The sequence below is a fragment of the Lissotriton vulgaris genome, chromosome 7 (assembly GCF_964263255.1).
Source record: "Lissotriton vulgaris chromosome 7, aLisVul1.2, whole genome shotgun sequence".
NCBI lineage: Eukaryota > Metazoa > Chordata > Amphibia > Caudata > Salamandridae > Lissotriton > Lissotriton vulgaris.
In genome coordinates this window covers 783,793,123-783,816,267 of record NC_141695.1, presented here as the reverse complement: position 1 = coordinate 783,816,267, position 23,145 = coordinate 783,793,123, and the positions used below count along the sequence as shown (strand labels likewise).

At 47.0% G+C, this 23,145-nt stretch overlaps 1 protein-coding gene across 5 annotated transcripts in view; it reads left to right on the top strand.

The window, feature by feature from the left end:
- The window catches only part of BAIAP2 (BAR/IMD domain containing adaptor protein 2), a 491,109-nt gene that overhangs the window by 310,499 nt on the left and 157,465 nt on the right, over window positions 1-23,145 (top strand). For all 5 annotated transcript variants that reach the window (XM_086931035.1, XM_086931033.1, XM_086931032.1 and 2 more), the window contains 3 exons: window positions 14,745-14,897; window positions 18,796-19,023; window positions 19,285-19,477. In XM_086931035.1, coding sequence (XP_086787161.1) covers window positions 14,745-14,897; window positions 18,796-19,023; window positions 19,285-19,477 — 574 coding nt within the window. The remainder of the gene's footprint in view (window positions 1-14,744; window positions 14,898-18,795; window positions 19,024-19,284; window positions 19,478-23,145) is intronic.

Here is a 23,145-nt window from a genome sequence, read left to right as displayed (position 1 = left end):
TGCCTTCTATTGCAAAGTACATGACTGTGGCGCTACGTATGGCATTGCAGTATTTGGTTTTTTTTTTGCAACGTGTGTGATTCTAGCAATGCGACTGGCCTAACATTTTGGAAATGGTTAGAAGTGAGTCTAACTGTTGGTTAGAAGCAGTGATTGGGATGAGAACCTACCAACCCACCAGAAAGAATACTACCCATTCTTGTATGTTGGTTTTGTATTGTGTGGTCATATCGTATAACTTCTTATATAAAGATTATACTCATTTATAAAAACTTGTGTGAAGTCTATTTGTGGTGACATCATTGGGTTTCTGTGAGTCTTGTAGCACATACTGTACACTCATGCCTTGGAAATCAGTCTGGCTGCTCATGCCATGCTACTAAGGGATTGAGCAGGGCTATCTCAGATGGTGTCCTTACTTAGCCTAACGTTGAAGCCAGGGTTCGGGGATTCCCGCCTCCAGCATTTGGTGGCAGCGGTAAGCGATGAGGACCCCCACTTCGAACAGCGAATAACCAGGGTAGGGGTATTGTGAAGGGTTTCTAATGTTGCTAATTGGCCCTGCGAAAGATTGTTCCTTGTGCAACCCCTGGTCCTGAATCACATGTTTCTGAACTCTTTAATAACACTTTTTTGAAAGACTTCAACAGCATCACAATGAATAGATGGTATAAATGTGGACTTGGGTGTAAAGGAATTATGACATGGATAGTCTACCTGCATATTCAAATTATCAAGATTAAGATAACGATATTCATGGCTGCTGGTGTTCTCATTAAGAGCAGCCATGCTGTGAAGTGCCTTAATGTCATCAAGGCAGAGTGTACTCAATGGTTGTGGAAGCGTATCATTGGAGAGTCTCTAGAGGGGTCTGAAGTGGAACCATTTTTAATTTGAGTTTTCTCAGAAAGCAAAAAAGGTCAATCTTGGTCTGCACATAATCAGTTTTGCTAGAGGGGCAGAAAGATAGTCCCAGCTACAAGTTCAATCTCATCTCTAGGTAACTTGCGTTTAGATTTAATCACATTCAATTTGGGTTGGAAGCCACGAGCTGGTCAGTGGGATCTAGCCACTTGCCTGACCGGCGCTGGACGCGCTGTACTCGCGCTGCTCGCGCTGCCTTCCGCGCTACTCGCGCACATTTAATCCTCATTTTAAAAAACTTAATTTTAATCGCGCTGCCATACAACTAACCCTCTTTTGTTGTGCAGGTTTGCCGCCACCTTCATCCTGGACAGCCGCCCTCGCAGGTGATTCATTCCCGCCGGGTCGCGCTGTTTGGCCGCCATATTGGGTGAGGACGCTGAGGAGGCTAGCGGTGCAGCGCTCGGCCACTCACGACCTCAGCCCATAAAAACCATTGTGCTGCCTTCACGAGTGGTTGGAAGCCACGAGCTGGTCAGTGGGATCTAGCCACTTGCCTGACCGGCGCTGGACGCGCTGTACTCGCGCTGCCTTCCGCGCTACTCGCGCACATTTAATCCTCATTTTAAAAAACTTAATTTTAATCGCGCTGCCATACAACTAACCCTCTTTTGTTGTGCAGGTTTGCCGCCACCTTCATCCTGGACAGCCGCCCTCGCAGGTGATTCATTCCCGCCGGGTCGCGCTGTTTGGCCGCCATATTGGGTGAGGACGCTGAGGAGGCGAGCGGTGCAGCGCTCGGCCACTCACGACCTCAGCCCATAAAAACCATTGTGCTGCCTTCACGAGTGGTTGGAAGCCACGAGCTGGTCAGTGGGATCTAGCCACTTGCCTGACCGGCGCTGGACGCGCTGTACTCGCGCTGCTCGCGCTGCCTTCCGCGCTACTCGCGCACATTTAATCCTCATTTTAAAAAACTTCATTTTAATTGCGCTGCCATACAACTAACCCTCTTTTGTTGTGCAGGTTTGCCGCCACCTTCATCCTGGACAGCCGCCCTCGCAGGTGATTCATTCCCGCTGGGTCGCGCTGTTTGGCCACCATATTGGGTGAGGACGCTGAGGAGGCGAGCGGTGCAGCGCTCGGCCACTCACGACCTCAGCCCATAAAATGGCGCCCCCTTACAGGGAGCGCAGCGGACGGGCGCAGCGGGCACGCCGTCAGCGCGCCGAAGTCGCGCCTAAGTCCAGCCCGTCTGCGCCCGTCCGCGGCCGGACGGGCCCAGGGGCCAGCATTGCTGCCTCTCCTGTATCTTACTCGTCCTCCGCTCTGAAGAGCCTACATGCCTCGGCCAGCCCTCTCTCCCCCGACACCTGGACTCGCATTACATCACTCGGCATTGCAGGCATGCCACTTCCTTATCTTGCGCCGACACCACCACTTATCGCTCCGGCTCCTATCGAGTCGTCAATTCGGGTCCTATACCTAAACACCCGCTCAATGGTCAAGCACCAAGTTGACATTCTGCATTTACTCATGTCTGAAAGTCCCGATGTCTTATTGTTATCAGAGACTTGGCTTACCAATGATTCACTCCCAGACATCTTGGCCGCGCTACCCCCTGACTACTTTCTGCTGAACACCAACCGATCAGGGGGTCGCACCAGGGGAGGGGTGGCGGCGGTTATACGCAAGGATCTTAAGATTATTGCCTCCGCGGCCATGACCCTACCGGAAGTAGACACCCTGGTCCTCAGCCTGGGGACCGAGGTAGGTGCAGTCACTCTTGTGCTACTATATCGTCCCCCCCACTCCATGCCGTCTTTCCCCTCATCCTTCATCGATCAGCTAACCAACATTGCTACCTGCTCCTCCCGTATTGTCATCATTGGTGACTTTAATTACTGGTTTCAGCACGAGGACGCTGGCCCACATGCTTCCGAACTGTTCGAGGGTCTTTCGAGCCTGAATTTTATCCAACTAGTCAGGGCTGCCACCCATAAGGGTGGCTACATCCTCGATCATATTTGGACCCATGGAGTCAAGTCCTCCCGCCCACTAATAACACCTTGTGTGTGGTCGGACCACTGTCTGATCGACACCACATTCTCGGCGGTTGGCCAGATTAAGGTTCCCCCACGGGAGGGTGGCACGGCTCGCAAGTGGAAGGCTGTCGATCCCTCCATACTATTGGCTCATTTGTCTCAAACTTATCCCCTGTCACCTAACGACATTGGTACCGACGAGCTCCATGGGCTTGTGGCAGACTGGCTCACCACAGCCAGTGACATTTTTGCCCCCCCCACTAAGTTCCCCCAATCCCGGCACAGCAATTCCCACAAGTGGTTTACCCCCCACCTAAAAGCCCTCCATTTGGAACTCCGCCAGCTTGAGCGCAAGTGGAGGAGAGACTACTGCCCTTCCAGCAGAGACGCCTATGTGGCTGCCCGCAATAGGTATAAACTCGCTATTCTGGCTGCAAAAAAAACTTATGCATCAGGTAAAATCTTATCTGCCCCCTGCCAGTCTAAGGAAATTTTCAAAGTCCTTAACGAATTTACCTCCGACCCCAGGACGCTCCCTACTCAGGCCCCCACACAGGAAGCATGTAACACCCTCAGCACTTTTTTCATTGAAAAAATTGTATTGATTAAGGACACCATTCCTATCACGTCTCCTGGCGCTGGATCTTTCTCCCCCCCCCCCTCACAACACTTCCTCATTCACACAATTTCCTCTTCTAGATTCCACTTCTCTGGCCACTCTTGCTACCCGCATCAAGTCGGGATCCCCAGATGACTGCTGCCCCCCCTCCATACTCCGGGACATCTGCCACTCTCTACCTGACTGCATTCTCCCCCTGCTAAACTCTTCTCTTTCCTCCGGTACGGTGCCGGGCTCCTTCAAGGAGGCCGTGTTGGTGCCCCTTTTGAAGAAGCCGGGGGCTGACCCCGCCGTCCCGTCTAACTACTGCCCTATTTCTCTTTTACCTTTCTTTTCAAAAATCCTGGAAGCCCACGTCACCACCTGTCTCTCACAGTTTATCGAGAGTTCCAACTTTCTCGAGGCCAACCAGGCAGGCTTCAGACCCGGCCACTGTACGGAGACAGTGATCTTGGCCGTGCTGGACGCCCTGAGAGACGGTGTTGACAAGGGTGCCCCCCAGGCCCTGGTATTACTAGATCTGTCAGCCGCCTTCGACACGGTGGACCATAACATCCTTCTCCGCCGTGTCGAGCAGGCTGGCATCCAGGGCCTGGCGCTGGCCTGGGTCAGATCCTTCCTGACTGGCAGGTCTCAGACCCTTAGCCTGGGCACCTTCAGGGCTCCTAGGGAGCACTCGCTCTGCGGGGTCCCCCAGGGTTCTTCTTTGTCCCCTCTTCAATCTTTATCTTTGCCCCCTTCTTTTTTCTTTGAGGCAGTGGGACGTTACCGTGTTTAATTATGTGGACGACCTGCAACTCATCTTCTCTCTCAATTCCCCTTCTGCTATCCCCAACTTTCAGGCAGTCATGTCCCACATTCTCCAGTGGATGGGCCACAACCAGTTAAAGTTGAACCCCGGTAAGACGGAGCTCCTCCTTCCCGGCAGGAGCGCCACCTTCTGGGGGCCTCAATTCTGGCCGGCGGAACTGGGCCCCTCTCCCATTCCCGTGGCTTCGGTGAAGAGCTTGGGGGTCACTATTGACTCCGCTCTATCCCTAGGGCCGCAGGTGGGGGACCGTGGTCTCATCCTGTATCTACCAACTGCGCAGGATCAGGAAAGTGGCATATCTCCTTACACCTGATGCCCTCCTGCAGGTTATCATGGCCCTCGTCCTCTCCCGCCTAGATTTTTCCAACTCGATCTATCACGGTCTGCCTAAAACATCGATGGCTAGACTGCAAGTGGTCCAAAATCAGGCGGCGAGATTGGCCTTAGGGATTCCGAAGTGGCAATCCGCCAGGCCCCTCCTTGTCAAACTCCACTGGCTCCCTGTCATCTCAAGGGCAGCCTTCAAGATCGGCTGCCTCATCTTCAAGTCACTAGCTGGCCCCTGTCCCGTCTTCGTGAAATCCCTCATCAGACCCTACTGCCCATCCCGCAACTTGAGATCCTCTCACCTCCATTTCTTGACTGTCCCTTCTTACAAGCTCTGCAGATCTGGAGGCCGGAGATTTGCATACCTGGCCCCCAAGCTCTGGAATTCTCTCCCCCTTTCTCTTAAAACTTCTAACTCTTTGACCCTTTTTCGCAAGTCTCTAAAAACTTGGCTTTTCCCCCAATCTGGTTAGTCTCTCTGTCCTCTCTACTTCCAACCAGCGCCAGGAAACCCATGGTGTCAGTGCGCTTTACAAGCACCCCTTACAATACAATACAATACAATACAATTTTGCGGTTGTCTTGCCCTTGTTGTCATTCCCACGGGCATTGTTTCTTCTTTTCTTGAATCTTGCATTTGCCTGCCTATTCCTTTTGTTGTGCTGTGTGTTTTTCTCGTACATGCATGATTTGAAACTTTGTCTCCCAGAAAACGCCATGGGGATCAGTTTATCCAGAGAGAATCACCGAGATCCAGAACCTTTACACTTGTAAAAATCATGGAACTACACCACACTATATCAGTGGGAACACTACGCAGTATTTACAGATGTGGGTTTAAGATACAAGTTCACTAGTATACTACAACAAATTCAATGTATTCAATTGTGTATTTTACCTGAAATTGTCAAGATATTTCTAGATGTGTTCTGGGTGTGAATATGCATAGACAGCATAGTTGTTTAAAATCAGTCCAAACATTGCAGGTGCAAACATGGCGGCTACTTTTGACATTGCTTTTTCATAGTGTTGTGTCTGTCACTGAAGCACAGTATGTAGTGATTACATCAGTTCCTCTAACCTTACAGTGACCAAGGCAACGGCTGAAACGCGTCAGTGAAGACTTTTGATTAAAACTCATTGCAATGCAAAGTGTGTCCGCAACGTCCTTCACATCTGAGGATTGTTTGTTTGGATGGGAGTATGTAATACAATATTGCATTTATAGAAAACACATTGTGTCAGTAACATGATGCTTCCGTTATTTACAGGAAGTTAAATAAGAGAAATATTAAAGAAGCTAGCCACATCAAATATTTCAGAGGGTTTTTAACCTCTTCATAAGCTTTTGAAATCAAACCCCTTCCCGATATAGGTCTGGATGAGTATGAAGGAAAGTGATGCCATTTTAAACTCCTCTCAAAATACAAGTTGGAGAATTAAAACTGGCCAAATCAACTGTATGTTTCTGGCATGTACCCTTTCACCATGAATTATAAGGATGTTTTTTCAGTCCCTTTCCTGTTTGTACTCTGTTAGAATGCAATGCTTAAAAAATAAATCTGCTATACTACTCTTCATTGGGTATCTTCCACTCTGAAACCAAGCTACCCATTAACATATTTTGAAATGAAAGTTGTTTTCATAACATAATTAAAGTTCCAAACGTACCCCCCAAACTGATATACTAACGGACATAATTTGTAACATATACTTTAACACTAGAGCAGGACCAAGAATTTTCACTTATCTTGTTAGATTTATGTAGTAGATATGGTGTCTGATCAGACTTCTATAAAGAAAAAATGATGTTTGTGCTGTAGTAGCCGCCCAGTCTGAAGAGTGAATGCTTGACTCAGTCACGTGGAGCTGCACCTTCCGAGTCTGAAGTGTGGGCCTTCAGCTGATGACCTAATTCTTTAGAATCAAAATACTCTGACAGTCAGAACGTGTCGGAGAGAGTCATGCACCTGAAGGACCTGCTTCCCACCTGAGATAATGTGCAATGTGAGCCACCGAGGCTTGTATTTCAACGAAAGGGTTTTCTTTTTTAATTAAAGAAATAATTATTTCTTTCAGGAATTCCACTGTGCAAGCCTACCGTGCCTGTGTTTTTTCCTCCTGCTATGCTCCTCTTACTTATTGCAAACCAGAGGATTCTGTGGCGGTTGCTGTGGTTACCAAGGCCGCGGGGTCCATTAACAAGGACTTTGGCATATTGACAGATAGAAAGGCTAGGAAGATCAGCTTTTGCTGCTTTGCTTATTCTTTGCCTGCCGGCAGCGAAGGGGTTAGAATGCGGGCTCGAAGCAGCAGTGCTGGCTGTTCTGTTCTGACTCATCTGTGTGGGCAGCAGCACCACCTATCCTTTAGTGTGGGGGCGTTCTCCAACTTCTCTTCGCAGCCTGGCAGACGTGCCTGCTCTCACCTTGTGGATTCTGTAGCTGCAGTGCCCCCCTCCCTTCGTCCCCCCGGTAACACAGTGGTAGCTTGCGAGTGTTGTGGGAACTAAACTGCTTGTGAAGCTTTTGCTGCACACTCCATAAAGGATTTAGTCACAGGCCTCCAGGAGCCGGCTTGTTTTCTGGCAAGACCCGGTTTCTTCGAAATCGTTTCCTTCCGGGGTTCCTTAAGGAAACTCGGTCTCTCAACACCACTCAGGCCCCCTTTTCCTAGCCAAGCGAACGTGCCTATTTTCTTTAGATGCAAAACACTTCTAGACAAGTAACTTCTAAAATGTAGATTTTTTCTCAACTGTCATTTCGCTTGGTGTATGGCGTTTTAAACAACTTATTGGAAACATGAAATACAAAAATTATGTTCTGCAGTAATGCATAACAATTTAGTGTATTTTTTATAATTCCCATTGTGAGTCACACGTGAGCCTAACATCTTGCTATACCTAAAACACTGGTGGTTGTGCATATGGGCACTAGACCCTAAAATCTGTAAAGCTCTCCTTATGAAAGCGGGGGAAACTGCGGTCAATTTAGGAAATTGCTTAAAAAGAACAGTATTGTTCAGATAATATTACGACTGAAGAAAGATGCCCCCGAACATAACCAAAAATTAAAATCGATAGCTAAATTAAAGCTACACACGATTTTCACACCTAACCTACACTTCGTTATTAATAGTATCCTTCACCGACCTCAAAATTCCTGTCCAACTCTAATCCCAATGCTGAACGTAACCAAGGAGCTTTTCTGATCATGCCAACTACAAGAAAGCTAGGAGGAAATTGTCTTGACCTATAACTTGTTCTTGGTCCCTCAATTACGAGCAAACGCCTTACACCTCCCACGAGCCTTATGATGAATTTTCTAGCATCTAAGGTTCCCGCAGAAGCGCTAGGCTACCATCAAAGTTCTGTTTTTTTCTTGAATATGCAAATGGATCTACCATACAGGCCTCATCTTCTTTGCCCCGGAAATTACTAACTTCTTCATCAAGGCATTTTCTGCTATATCCATGTTACAACTCCCCTTAAACTCCCCCCCCCCCCCCCCCCCAAGCTTTCCACTGGCTTCTTATTGCCATATGCTTGACCTTTAAGATACTTTCTATCACCCTCAAGGCCATTACGTTCAAAGGTCCTTCCATCTTCCAAATACAGATGCAAAGATATTCACAGAATCTAGCAGTCTGCTCTAGACTTGCATACCTTGATACAAAAAAATACATTGGCGAACCATCCTCCGTACCAGCAGCGACACTTTGGAATTGTCTCCCATCAAAGACAGACATCCACGAGGAAGGCAGTGAAAACCTGGCTTTTTCAAAGAGGACTCCACAACCTGTTGACCGTAGTTTTTGGCATCACTAGAGGGATTAGACAACATGGAACTTAGGATCCACACCTGCCTGAAACGTGATCAAATGGCTCTAGGGATGGTAGGCACAATCTCTTGCTCTACTATTTCGCACCTTCTTTTGCTCTATTCCAAGCATAAGCGCGGCAGCTTCTTCCATTCACCGGAAACTTTCCCATACACTCACAACATAGAGGCAATGTAGGCACACTGCAATTACTAATCTTCTCTTCATTAATAATTAACTTCTGTAAGCCTAAGCATTTTAGCTCTCTGTCCTTTTGCTTCACTACACACCAAGGCATACAACTACGGAAGCGCACAACTATTCTCTTCTCACGTACAAAATTAAAACATTATTGATCTTGGCCACATGATAGAAACACGCTGCTCCAAACAAACACCCCCTACGTTGTGGCAGGCTGCCCGCCTTGTAAGTGGTATGAAGTGCTGTACAAATGCAGTACAATTCACAAGTAGCACGTAACTGCCAAGTTCTAACCACCACTTTTTTTTCTTTCATTGGTATGGTGTTACATCGATCTCAGAAGTGATGGAAATGTACTATGATGTAGCATGTTGGTGCTGTATAAACCCCCTAAATGAATATCTACTTCCATCCCCTTGCATATGTTCCTTCAGTATTTCTGAGGCTAGCTTGAAGCTTTCCCCTCTGGGTAAACACTTTCTTCGGGTGTGTGTGATACGAGAGACCTTGTTCATGGTTTCTAGAGTGAGATCTTTCATTTCATATTATTTTCTTTCTTTGTAAAGTCTGGTGTATGTTTTTTAACTGCTGCTTAACTACTCAGTCTGTATCTCATCCTTTCTTCCTTGTTTGAGCAATCCTGGTCTGTAGTGGAAGTTCCCATTTGGCAAAGCACTGAAGGAAGGCCCCTCCGCACACATCTCCTGTCTGGCCTACACATCATGAATTGATGGTCTTACCTACGGTCTTATTTTGCTGGTGCCTATCGTCGGCACTCAGCAGTTATAGCAAATGAAGAGGAACGCCTCCGAGCCAGAGTTAATTGGTTAAAATTACTGCAAAACATTGCCGTTTTTTTTGCTCCTAGTTTTCCAGTCCTAAACCAGCTCAGTTCGAAAGCTGAAACTTGAAAACGTGTTGGTCGTGGTGGATTGTACGTGAGAAAAATCAGGGGACTGCGCTTTGCAAGCGGTTAGAAAGCAGAACATCCCAGTGTAAAGAGTTCTACAGATACCACTATTGTCTTCCTGTTTCTTACTCCTCCAAGGTTCGCTATCCAGATGCATTAAGGCGGCATGGTACAGTTCAAGAAACCAAATAACCGGACTTTCTCCCCTTCCATCTTCTGCTTCTTTATGAAGGCATGCAGTCCTTCTGAGCAGCCTGGAAATGGCATTGGTACATTACAAGCAATCCGCTTATGCTTTGTTCAGGCCTTTCTCCCTTTGTTTTGCTCCCATCTTCTCACTCTCCCTTTCCATTCTTTCTTTCTTGTTCCGCCCTCTGGACCAGTTTGAATCCCCATCAGTTTAGCACAAGTGAAATAAAAGCTTCCAAAATAATGTCGTTGTGTTCCCTGGATATTTTTGACATGGACATTTACTTACCTTCTTTCTTCTTAGGTGGCCTTCTCTCCAGGCTTCAGAAACATGAGCATTGTTTTTTTTCTTGTCTACTGATACTGTCTTGGCACGGGCGGGGGACGTACAGCTATTAACTAGACCAATATATGGCAACCTTATGCGTAAAGGTCTCCTACCCTGTTCCATATGGACCACATGCAGAGCTGCCGAAGAAAAATTCTTTTTCTAAAGGCACGAGGCGGGCATCATGTAGCATCTCTTTGCGGGCCCTATCTGGTAATTCCTTAATTTCACTTTTCAATAGCCGTTTATAAGGTCTAACTCAAATTCTTTTGGACATTTGACTGAAAGGTTCAAATCTGCAGTCTGAATTAACATGCTTAACCTAATTTCCATATTTTTAAATGTTGTTTCTTTGAGACAAATTTAAATATTTAGTCATAATGTGCTTATGATATGTTTCCTTCGAAGAGAAAAAAAACATCTTCCTCACCGTGCAGTAACACTGCTTCTGCCAGACTCGGCTCGCAAGTAGGCATGAGTAGTTGCAAAACTGCCTTTCTATGAACACAGTTTTCTGGGAGACTGCAAATCTCACTCTTCGGACCAAATTCTGGGAAGGGTACCCAGATATGCTAATATGGTCTTTAAAATTAGTCTAGTTGACCAGGATGCAGATATGGATTAGAAGCCCTGAAAAGGAACTCTGTGTCCAAGATTCATCCATATTTTTGCAGTCCTGAAAGTGATTCTGTTGGAAGGATGGTTGCAAGACCTGGCTTTAGGGCAGTGCTAGCATTCTGATGAAGGAAAGGTACGCTGGGAGGGATAAACTTGCTGGAATTCTGAAGGCACTTGGCTAGATGTATTGTTCAATAGAATGCTAACGGGCATTTTAAAAACATTAGCTCAAGCTCTGTGCCTTCTCCACTTACTGGAAACCAATTACACATGGCTTGCATGCCTTTTGGGCTGGTACCTATGTGCTCTGTGACTGGTTGTGTATGGAGCCTAATAATACTTTTCTGAATTGAATCACCAGTATAAATGAACCTATCGCTGCTCAGACTGTCTGGTGGCAGAACAGAATATTGGAAAAGCCAATGCATCTTTGAGGCCAGTGGTGTTTAAGAACTGTAGGAGTTTATTGAGCAGCGAGTCCTGCTTCAAGAAAATAATTTGTATTTGGTTACATTGGAGATAAACGCCTCTGTGATTCCGTGCAAGTGAACTAGTTTTTGAGACTAGTCCGTAAGAAATCAGCAAACTCAACTGCTTGAGGAATGTCAGGTCTATGTACTTTAACATCTGCAAAATCCCAACAAAAAGGTGGCTTGGTACACCAAGATAACAGACTTTTCCTCAAGCCTTTGCAGCATCTGTGAAGCACCTCTGGCTGATATTCCGAAGGAACTTTTTTTTGATGCAGAGTTACTTTTGTTTTCGTATTATAACCTTTGATCTCCTGAACAACTTCTCTCCACTTTACTTTTATATATATTTTTTGTTTGGTATGAACATTATTGCTAGTTGTTCCATTCTGTTGTGATATTGTTTAGTTGACCATCCCACATACAGGTTTTCTCTGAGAAATGTATTTTTGCTGGGGCCAGGCTGTCCAAGGTGAGCTAAATTTTCACTCCTTGAAACGGATTTCATCAGTTTTCTGAAGGTTATCTGAGAGATAATTATGAAAAAGTTTGAGGTCCTATTTTTTTTCTCTGCCCAGGTTATTTAATTTTCAATAATGTACCTGTTAGAAACTGGGGTCTCTGGTTGGCAATGGTTTGCACATTTGTCCAAGTAAGGACCCTTCTTCCTAGTCGAGGTAAGGGGGGAGACTCTTCTACAACTCCTGCTCACCCCCTTGGTAGCTTGGAACGAGCAGACAAGCTTATCTCAGAGGCAGTGTTTAAAGCATTTGTGCACACATACAGTAATATAGTGAAAACACTACAAATGGACACCACACCAGTTTAGAAAGATAAGTAATCTTTATCTAAACCAAAACAAGACCAAAATGACGTAAATCCATAATATAGTACTAAAAATATGATTCTTAAAAGGTAGAAATAGTTCTGTACCAAGAAAATGTTGCATGCAATACTTTTACCCAACTTACCTTGAATGCATCGAAAAATACAAGCAAAAAGGCTCGCAGGGAAGGTGATGCGTTGGTTCCTTACACTCGGGGAATGTGATGCGTTGGTTTCTTGCTCCTTGGGAGGTGGTGCATCGGTTCCTTGCTCCGGGGGAGGGGGTGTCAGTTCCTTACTGCTGCGGAGGGGAGGTGTGCGTTGGTTCCTTACTGCTGCGGAGAGGAGGTGATGCGTCTGTTTCTAACTGCATGGGGAGGTGATGCGTTGGTTTCTTACTGCGTCCCCCAATGATGCGATAGACTTGGCACTTGGATGCAATAAGTGAAAATCCGGTACGATGCGATGCGTGAAGACCCGGGATGCGTTGAGATGATTTCAGCTGCGTGCCCTCGATGCGTCTGTTCTTACCCAACAGGACCTGCGTCAGAATCTCGGACGTCGGAGATCGAAGGACAGGATTCTTCGCACGTCAGCCGCGAGCAGGCGTTGCTTGAATTCTGCTGCGGCGATGCGTCAGAAAATTATTTTCGGCACCGATGCGATGCATCGGTAATAGGCGATGTGCCGATTTTCACAGTTCTTGCAGTTTCAGTCTCAAAAGAACCCCCAGAGGTCCAGAACACTGGAAGGCACCTTTTAGCAGGTCAGGACTCCCAGCAAAGGACTTCAGGGGGGACTGGGGTGAAGTCTTCGTGTCCCTGAGACTTCAGAACAGGAGGCAAGCTCTATTTCAAGCACTTGGAGATCTTCCTCAAGAAGGGGACACAGAATTCAGCAAATCCTTCTCCTTTCCTTGGCAGAAAGTAGCCACTGCAGGCCAACCCCAGACAGCAAACAGCACAGGGGCAGTATTCCTCTTCAGTCTCTCCAGCTCTTCTCCTTGACAAAGGTTCCTCTTGATTCCAAGAAGTGATCTAAAAGTCTGGGGTCTGGGTCCCTCTTTTTATAGTACAAAATCCTTTGTTCTCTGTGGCAGAGAAGCTCTTTGCCCAGCCAAAACCAGTTATGTCCTCTCCGGTGCAGCTTCCTGGCAGGAGGTGAAGACAGCATTTCCCAAGGCAGTCCAGGCCCATTCAGGTGTGAAATAAATCTCTCCCCCCTTACTCGGAGTGCGTCCTAGGTCTGTTCAGCCCAGACCAGACTCGCCCTGGAAAGGCAGGACACACCTCAACCCCTCAAGTGGTTGTCTGAACAGAATGCACATCACCAGCCCCTGTCACCCCAAAGCCAGACAGTCAATGCAACCTAGCAGAGGCACACTGGATGCCTGGGCAAGAAAATAACCTACTTTCTAAAAGAGGTATTTTCAAACACCAAATGTAAATATCACCATCACTAAAAGATCCATCTTATCATTGAGTTCAAGCATATCAAACTTTATTTTCCAATCGTGTTCCCATGGGCAGTAATACTCATAAGATATTATGAGGAAACTCCCCATTCTATCCTATGGGACAGATCGCATTACAATAGTAAAAAAACGAAATTGGCAGTATTTCACTATCAGGACATGTCACACACATCAGGGCATGTCCTATCTTTCACATACACTGCACCCTGTCCACAGGGGTAGCTTGGGCCTACTTAAGGGGTGACTCACATGTAAGAAAAATGAAAGTTAGGACCTGGCAAGTGGGTGCACTTTCCAGGTCGACATGACTAGACTGCACACAAGCACCACAATGGCATGTCTGAGACCTTGTTGCAAGGCTGCTTGTGTAGGTGGCACAATCAGTGCTGCAAGCCTACTAGCAGCATTTGATTTACAGGCCCTGGGCACACACAGTACAATGTACTAGGGACTGACTCGTAAATCAAATATGCCAATCATGGAATCACCAATCCATAACCACAACTTACAAAGGGAGCGCTTGCACTTTGGCACTGAACAGCAGTGGCAAACTGCCCAAAGTATGTAGACCAGCAAAACAAAGTCCCTCACATGGTAAAAATACAGGAGGCAAAGGGAAATAATGCAGGGGAAACCCACGCCAATGATGCCAGGTCTAACAGTACCCATATCAAATTCACATATCTTGATTTCCAATGAGTATTTATGCATGTTAATTCCATTCCATCATATTTAACAGCCAACACGTGGTTCGCGACATTGATTGCTTCTTCAGGGCCTATCTAAGATCAGAGTGGTTCTCACATTCTTTTCTAAATTCTCCTTCTAAGATCTGAAGATAATGTTTTTGAACAATTGACATTCGAATATCAAATGTTATGTGGTGACTTGAGATTTTTGAACCAAGGTTATTTAAGGAATTCCCATGATAACTGTGTCAATTTTGTGTTCAGCATCTATGCATAGAGTGTTAACTTCTGAGACTCTGCACAAAAAAGAGGCCAGCCTATCCAAGTGGCTGCTGCATGTCTACAGTTAAGTTTTCTTCCAGTCCTGCTGGATGAACCTCTGATGCAAGGTCACTGGGCCTTGTTGAGGTGTGCAGTTAGGATTTAGTATGCCAAATGAACTGAAATAGTAAGTTGGGAGCTGATAAAGACCTATTTGAGAACAATCAGTGAAATAATTTCTGCAGAAGTATTGCTTGATTTGCCTGATTATTTTCTCTTCTTTTTCATTATCAGTATATAGAAACCATCAGCAACAGACAGAGTGAGCTGGAGAATTATGTAACTGAGGGTTACAAAACAGCACTCATGGAGGAGAGAAGACGGTACTGCTTCTTGGTGGAAAAACAGTGTGCTGTGGCCAAGCACTCTCTGGCTTACCACACCAAGGTAAAGATGTGCCTCCTACAACATTGCAGGAGGATTGCAAAGACTCTACATGCCTACATTCATGACAAGGTGAACAGTGCAGCTACCTGCAGTGAAGAATGTGTTATGGCCCCCGTGACATTACAAGAAGAGCATATCTTGGTCCACATTCAACCTTAAAGTGACAAAGTAAATTGGGAAGTGGGGCACATTTTCTAGCCAGAGCTGGCTTTTGCTGAGATAGAGCCCCGAGGCGCAACCAAATTAGGCCCTCTTGGTGAATAACATGAGGCAACCAGGGCCCTTTTTGTCCATTCCCAGCTGGTTGCATTTTGAGGCCAGTCACTGCTCTAATTTAAACCTCTCCATACTTCCCATACCTCAATCGAATCACCATAGGGACAGTAGTGGATGTTCTCACAGCAGAGTGGCTGAGCGGGAGAAGGGTGTGAGGATGGGGAGGATGGGGGGGGTGGGGGGGGGGAACGTGGATGGATGTAAAAAAATAAAGGGAAAAAACGTATCTTCTCCCTGCCGATCGCTGCTCTTCTCCCTTTTGCTTTAGGCTCCCATACTCCACTGCACCCAATCCCAGGTCTTCTCACATGCATGAGAGAAGGACTGGTATTGGCCTGAGCGGGTGTGTTTTCCACTCCAAAGGGGACTGGTAACCTATGCCTCCTATTCTCTGTACACAGCAGTGCAGCTCGGGTTGGGGAGATTTTACTGTGCATGGCATTTTGGCTGTCCTGAGACAGCTGGCCCAAACCATCATGTGCACTGAGTGCAGTCACACCACTCCTCCTGTGACTAACCCCACACCCTGCAATGGACCCGCCCATAAGCCACATCAGGAAAGGAAAAATAAAACCATAACAAACGCATATTGTTTTTTTTTTCAAATTTTGAGGCTGCTAGCGGGTGGGGGCGATGCTCCTTTGCTATAGCAGAGGAACCGCAACTACTTAGCTCCTGCACTGGATGAGAAGCAAATGGGAGGGAGATGAAACTGAGTTGAGGAGTGTTCAACACGGTCACTCCTGATATGCAGAAAAAAAGAGTAAAAGACATGTAAGCTGAATCAGTGGAGCCAGGTTGAAGGAGACTGCTGTGTTCATGACTTTAATGCTGACACCTCTGTGTGCCCTTCTAAATGTTGGCACCCCTGCTTGGGGCCAGTTTGCTCATGCCAAAAGACCGTTGTGTCTGTACCATCCTATTCCATCCCATCTCACCTTGACAAAGGTAGGAAGGTATGCCAGTCCCAGTGCAGGGAATTCGACAGTGACACTGGCCATCCCATTTCGTCCTATATGACTGGTAAGTCAGTGTAGCAGGTTCAGTTCAAGGGTCTCTGGTGCATGGTCCATCACATCCCATCATTTGTAGAGATGTTTTAAGGCATGGGCAAAGTGGGCAATCGCCCAGGGCCTTTACCTTCCAAGGGCCTTCCTTTGAAAGTGAACTTTCTCCCTATCTAACCTATCTCTATTCTAGTTATCTCTTTAAACCGCTCACCCTACATCTACCCTGACTCAATTGCTGTACCCAGTATCATCTTAAGGCTTTTTGGGATCTCAAGCTATATATATTTCAACTGTTGTGTGACTGTGTTAAATTTTAACATATAATTACGTATTGTTTAGTATCACAGAGCCTATCAATTTTCAGGAAATGGGTAACCAAATTGAAATTTGTTCCATACAACGGCCCCTAAAATGTGTTGCCCGGGCACCCAGAGAACTTAAGATGATACAGATTTTATGATGCAGAAAGAATCACAGCCACTCCTACAACATTGGACGGGTTTATAGATTGCTACAGCCAACCCTAGTGTAATCAAGTTGGAGGAGACGGTCTGTTCTGCCCAATCCCACTGTGGCATGGTACGCAGGTACAGTCGTCCTAGAGCAAGGAACTGTGGCATGAACCGTCCCATCCACTTGTGTACAATGGGTGAAAAGCATTGTATAACAGCCTGTCCACAGGCATTTAATGTCCAAAAATGTTTAAGGAAACCATTATTCTCCGCATTAGCGGCTGATACTTAATGGCTGGGGGCGAGGGAATGAAAAACAAAATCACTTACCTGTGTGCCGCAACCTCTCGGTCCTCTTCGCCCACTTACCAGGCTCCAGGGGCAGGAACAGGAAGCACTGAGGATTCCAGACTCCCCGAGCCAATCACAACTCTGCTGATAGCAGCATTGTGATTGGTATGAGCACTGTGGTTCCGCCCTTAGAGAGAGACTGGGAGCTCGGGCATGTTCTCCACCCAGTCTGTGCAACACAGCCTGGTGGAGAACATGCGAAGTGCGCATGACTGTTTGGCAAGCCCTAGATGGCCGGCCAAACTGTCATGTGCACTTGGAGAGGGCCACCACTCCTCCCCTGCTCCTCTGACACAGCCCAGCCCCATACCAGCTGAGCAAGGACGGAAAAATAAAATGATCATAACAATGTGTTGTTATAATTTTCTTTTTCCTTTCTCACCTGCTGACAGAGCAGCGGGGAGACTATCCTTCGCGCCGCCCTGCGTCTCTGGTTGTGAAGGAAGTGGTATCGGGGGCTAGCAAGCCTTACAGTAGTGCACAGCTTCGAGCTGCCGGTTCCAGAAACGGGCACCAGCATCGAGGTTTGTTTACATTTCAGCTTAACGAGACCTCTTCATCATAGTAGTGCAGTGGTACTTCAAGCACTGCAGCCCATTCCCAGAGTCACTTCCCGCTTCCCACCCCAGCTCGCTGCTCGAGGGAGCTGTGCACCGTTCAGAACGCCGCTCCTCTTTCTGTCAATAGCGTGTGACTCATGTTATTTCATGTTTCTTCTGCAGTGTGAGCGAACACGTCCCCCCTCCTTTCTACCTGCCTCAACTGAGCTCACCAATGCGCTCCTGCTTCCCCGCCATTCACCACAGGCTGCAAGATCCCCGCTAGCTTTAAGAGCTCATCAATTCATCCGAAGGGAGGGGGGCGAAAGCTATTAAAAATGAACGCTGTTGTTCCAGACTCCCACGTGCACACTTTGTGCTGCCCACGTCTCTGGTGCAGCGCGCCAAGTGTTCCTTGGCACTGGGGCGGAGGAGCCAGGGACAGCAAGCTGGGCTCCCTGGCAGGGCTCTGCAGCCCCCCAGAGGCCAGCAGGGTGCCGTGCACTGCTCGGAGCAGGGTTACTGTTTGGCCTGCCCTCTAGCGTGTTTATTTATTATCGGGCTCTGCATACAAGCCCTGCCGCAGCCATTCACTGATTCATTCCTCTTCCACGCCCGCTTGCCGTTTTGTACAAAGAAAGGTCATCCGGACGTGTGTGTCTGTTTCGTGTCTGCTGCACATCTGACGTCAAGAATCTGTGTGCTTGGACTCCCGCTTCTGCAGCGTGCTCGGGTTACCTGTTCATTCTTAAGTGAGTGCGAGTGGAGGGATGGCAATAGTGTTTTTCAGTCCTCGGACAAGAGACTGTGGCGTACTCCATCTTCCCCAATGGAGAGGGTTCAGAGATCTCTTGTGACTGTCCCTTCAGTGACTCTTTGAGTGTCTTGGACGGCACTTCTGAAGCAACCAGGGCCTTGTTCTTCTAGCCACGACCGCTGCGGCCTCTTGTGACAGTACAAAGAGACCACTGGCGTAGCTCGCATGCATTAGGATGACAGCCAGGCGTGTAGAGGGGTTACAGGGCTGAGGCTCCCTAACCTTGGACAGGATACACCCCCGACCTTCGTATGCTTCCCTTCCAGGTTTCTTGCGTTGCCATTGGTGTAGAGGAGTGGGTGGTGGGTCTCTTCCAGTTCTTATCGTGAAATTTGTGTAAATGATTGCCTTCCAACGCAGATTGTGAGGGATCAGGTGTAAGGAATTCTGTACGTTTGCTGGAAAAGCATTATCGTTTCTGTGTATATAATGCTTGATTTGTTTTCTCTGCAGGGTAAAGATGTGCTTAATCAGAAGATGCCATCCTGGCAGCAGTCCTGCAATGAACCCAACAAAATCCCAGACCGTGCCATGCAGCTAATGCAGCAGATGGCGATTGGCAGCAACGGCGCCATACTCTCTGGCCCCATGACCTCCTCCAAATCCAGCCTGTCCATCTCAGAGCCCATCCCTGGTGCCAAACCCCTACCTGTGCCACCAGAACTGGCTCCGTTTGTTGGGGTACGTAGCTAGCCTATAAATATCCCTAGTTTGGCGAGTCATTCTTGTGTAACTAGACCTGTCGCCAGCCCTTCTGTTAAGACCACGTGCTAGAGTATAATCCAGGTATTTAACTTTACATCCTTCAGGTGGCTTAGGGAATTGGTTGATCTGTTAGAATAAGATGCTCTTGATGAGAAACTAACTGCCAGCTATCCCTTGTAAGTAATATGGGAGAGTAGTATTCAGTCCAGCACTCTAACGTGCTTTCTTCCCTTGCAGCGAATGGCTGGCCACGAGGGCCCTCCTCTGATGAATGGTGTTGCTTCTGAAAGTAACATGTATGATCGCTGGCCTGAAATGAAGCCAACACAGCCCAAATCCCATTCTTCTCAGCCACAGAAAATGAGTGACTCCTACTCCAACACGCTACCTGTGCGCAAGAGTGTAGCCCCAAAGAACAGTTATCCAGTGGGTGAGTACTTTTCTGCCCTTGCATCTTGTCTTTGTCTTCTGCAGTTACTGTGGGAAAAATAGCATATGTTTCTCGGTAATGTTGTGATCCCGAGACAAAAGTTTTGCCCAGTGCACTACGTAGACTGTCCAGAGCCCTAATACTTTCAGAGTTGTAATTGGAACAAGCCAATGAAAAGCATTTCTACGGTAGCATTATTTTGTGAAACTAGTATTCCATTTGGAATGGAAACTGTGCTAAAACACAACTATAATCCTTTCCTTCTGTAAATGAAATGGATGCTGCAATGGGGGATTCTGTTCTGGCTAACTTGTTTATTTATTTATAAAGTTTTATATAGCACGAACTTGACCCAAGAGGGTATCAGAGCGCTTTACATTTAGGATCGTAGCGTTACAAGTTACATCAGATTCAAGAGCATAGTGAGGTACAGTACACATAAACAATGTTTCAATAATTCGTAGGAGGGAGGGGAGGAAGGAGAAGTAGCTAACATATGTAATTTTCTCCAGCACTCCAATGTTGGCCTGTTTTCCCTATTTAACTTAGAAAAATTCCACTCTTTGTGGGTGGCATGTTCTTATAGCATTACAGTGCTTATATCTTGGGTTGTACGAGTCAAAATGTCCTTGTCACACAAGAGGCTTGAGCCCCAATGGACCAAAATAGAATGGTGTATTATAAGATGCAGGATTTGCTGAGAGTTGCAATGATGTGCAATGCCAAAGCACAATAACACACTTTTGGCTAGAATATACAGAGCATGTTAGATGATTTTCTAGATCTACACAACACCAAGAAATGTTGGCTTTAAGTCTGTCTCTTCCATTGGCACCAGATTTTACATCACAAGTGACTATAGTGGTCTTGATATTGATAGTATACAAAACAGATTGAACATTCTGATCTGCAGTGACCAATGTACACAGCTGAATTTAGGTAGCAGGATAGGAAAACTATTACTTAAGTCTCACTCAGTGAGCGTGGACTGCATATCTGGAAAAACCTGCACTTTTGGCAGGTCTCAGGACTCTGACTGACTTAATTGAGCTATTGCAACTATGAATCATACATTGGCAACACAGACTATCCTGCTGCAGATCCTTGCTTACACAATATTAGCAGTGGTCTTTACACTCGCTGCGTAGGCTGTTCACGCAGTGACAAGAACTAAGATGGAAAATGGAATTCTGGCTGGCACGTTTGCTTCTCTTAGCCTCCAACCTGCTGTTGGTATCATCGGTTTCAATACATAAATACTAAAGTGCATGAGGATCTGTATAACCAGAATAAAAGGACAAAGTGTGTTAACACCGAAGGCATCATTGATGGCTTGGCTCTAGGTTTGTGAGATACGCTTGAAAAGGTCAGGGTGCCTCTTACCTGAATTGATAGTCTCGTGCACTATTGTGTGAGACTCTTGGAACAGTTTTCCTGAACCTTTTAAAGAGGGGTGGGGGTGTATGGTAACTGAAAGATATGGAATTACTACATAAATACAATTGGGGTACAACAACCCCCCCCCCCCCAAACTATTGACCATTTTACATTATTTTTAGATAGCTGAAATAAAATTGTACGTTTATGTTGTTCACAAATGATGACGTAGCTCAGAATGCAAACGAGGTATCCAACCAGAACTGATGCAGGCAGGGAACCTTCGGCTTGTGGATGGACATGCTTAATAGACTAAAGAGAATATTGAGATTTTTTTTCTATAGTTTTTAGAGGGCAGATTCACCAGCTTTGGATTTTGCCTTCGTTTTACTATTTTACCATTGTAATTACTGAAGGTCTGCACATACCTTCTTCATGTGACTGATTTTCCAAATTTAGTTATGCCATATTTAGGTAATCTATTTTGGGGCCAAAATAGAGAAGCATTGTTGTTTCGCGGTCACGTAATCAGAATTACCTATTCATTAGCTATGCCTTCTTAAAAAATATTTTCCTTAGAGTATCAGATATGTAGGTCCCCAGCAGTACATTTCTGGTTCTATCCGGATTCTAAGGCAGCACCTTTACTTGGAAACATGGAGCCATGGTCTTTAGACATCTTTAGAAACAGAATAATAATTGGTTTATATCTGTCGTTTACTACTTCAGGCAAAAAATCCAAGGTATAAGTCCCTTAATTGTGTCTCTTTGCAAGATAACAACGTTATAGTCCGTTGACGAAACAGTTATAGCACATATTTTAAGACTGACAATTTTCTATATAAAATATGTCCCATTTATAGGCAAACTGAAAAGTTTAACCCTAAACCTAACCGCATCAGTATTCCAGGATAGAAGAGGGGCCTTGTTGGGGCTAATTCTCTCGTCACAATTATTGTGGGTGACCACAGTTTACAGGGTGAGTGCTGTAAATGCTTAAATGAAATGTAGGCATGCCAGCAACTGGGTAAATGCTAAAATATGCAGAATAAGCGGCTTTAGTAGAACAAACAATATAGGATTTTACACACCTGTCGATTCTCGAGACATCAATAGCTCGAACATCTTCTGGATAGTCTTTTTTTCTAAGCATGCCCAGTCTGAAGGAAAGTGGGATGGCCGAGCCCCTAACACTTGAAAAGCAAACTAGCGATCCAAAAGGAGTCCCTAGCTAATGCGGCTTCCCGAGGCCATAGCAGGAGGCCACTCAAGAGGGCGGCCCTCTTGTGGCATCGGGCATCCCAACACCCCCCCCCCCCCCGGCCCCCTCTCCCTTGGGCATATTTGGTGTCTCCTGCCGCAAGTTGCCGACCTTCCGGGCAGACTGCAAAGGCCCACTGCTAGGTGTCGCAGGCTTTCCCCTACTGGGAGCACTGAGGGTGCCAGAACATCTGTGGGGGGGGGAGGGGGGGGGGGGGTTGGTTGCCCCTGGTCACGGGAGCACTGCCGAGGGGGAAAGGAGCTCAGGGCCGCGCTTCCTGTGGGTGCCCGGCCCTGGCTGAGAGTATGAGCGTTTTATTCCTGGGCAACGGTGGCTACTGTGCAGGACATCGGCCTCCACGACTTCGTCCAATGGAGCCTCGCAGGGCCGGGGCAGCCCTTGGAGACGCCGCGGCGAGGTCGACCCCTCTCCCCCTTGGCCCAGGATGGCGGCATGCGGGAATTCGGATGGGCGTCCCGCGGGGGGAGGGGCAACATGGTGAGGGCGTCCAGGCGTGCACTGTCGGTGACCCCTAGCAATGCTGTGGACTTCCACCCCTGGAGCCCTCTGCTGTCATTTGGAGGGGCACACAACGTGCCATCAGTGGGGTAGGAGCAAGCGCTCAGCTTTTCTCCAAGTGGTGCCAAAGCTAGCAGGCATTCCTCTCTAGGACCTAGCCTTTTCGGTGTGCACGAGGCAAGGCAGGGGTGCACCCTCATCTGCATGGCGCTGTGCTCCGCCAAAGTCCCCCACCCGCACAACTCCGCCCGTTCTCTAACAAACATTTGTAAGGATATCGCCCTGATGCGGGTGGGGACGCGCTACAATTCGGCGACCCCGCTCCAAATTCAATTAGAGGATTGTGCCCAGCTTGCCCTGCATTCGGGCTCAGATATGCGGGTTTTCAATCGTGCAATGTGCTGCTAAAGAATTTGGAGCCCTGAGCGATACAGGGTCTGACTGCCCATTTGTGTTCTTTGGAGGAATGCTCGGTCGGCTATAGCCGGTCTCCATGGCAGCGTTTAGGCGG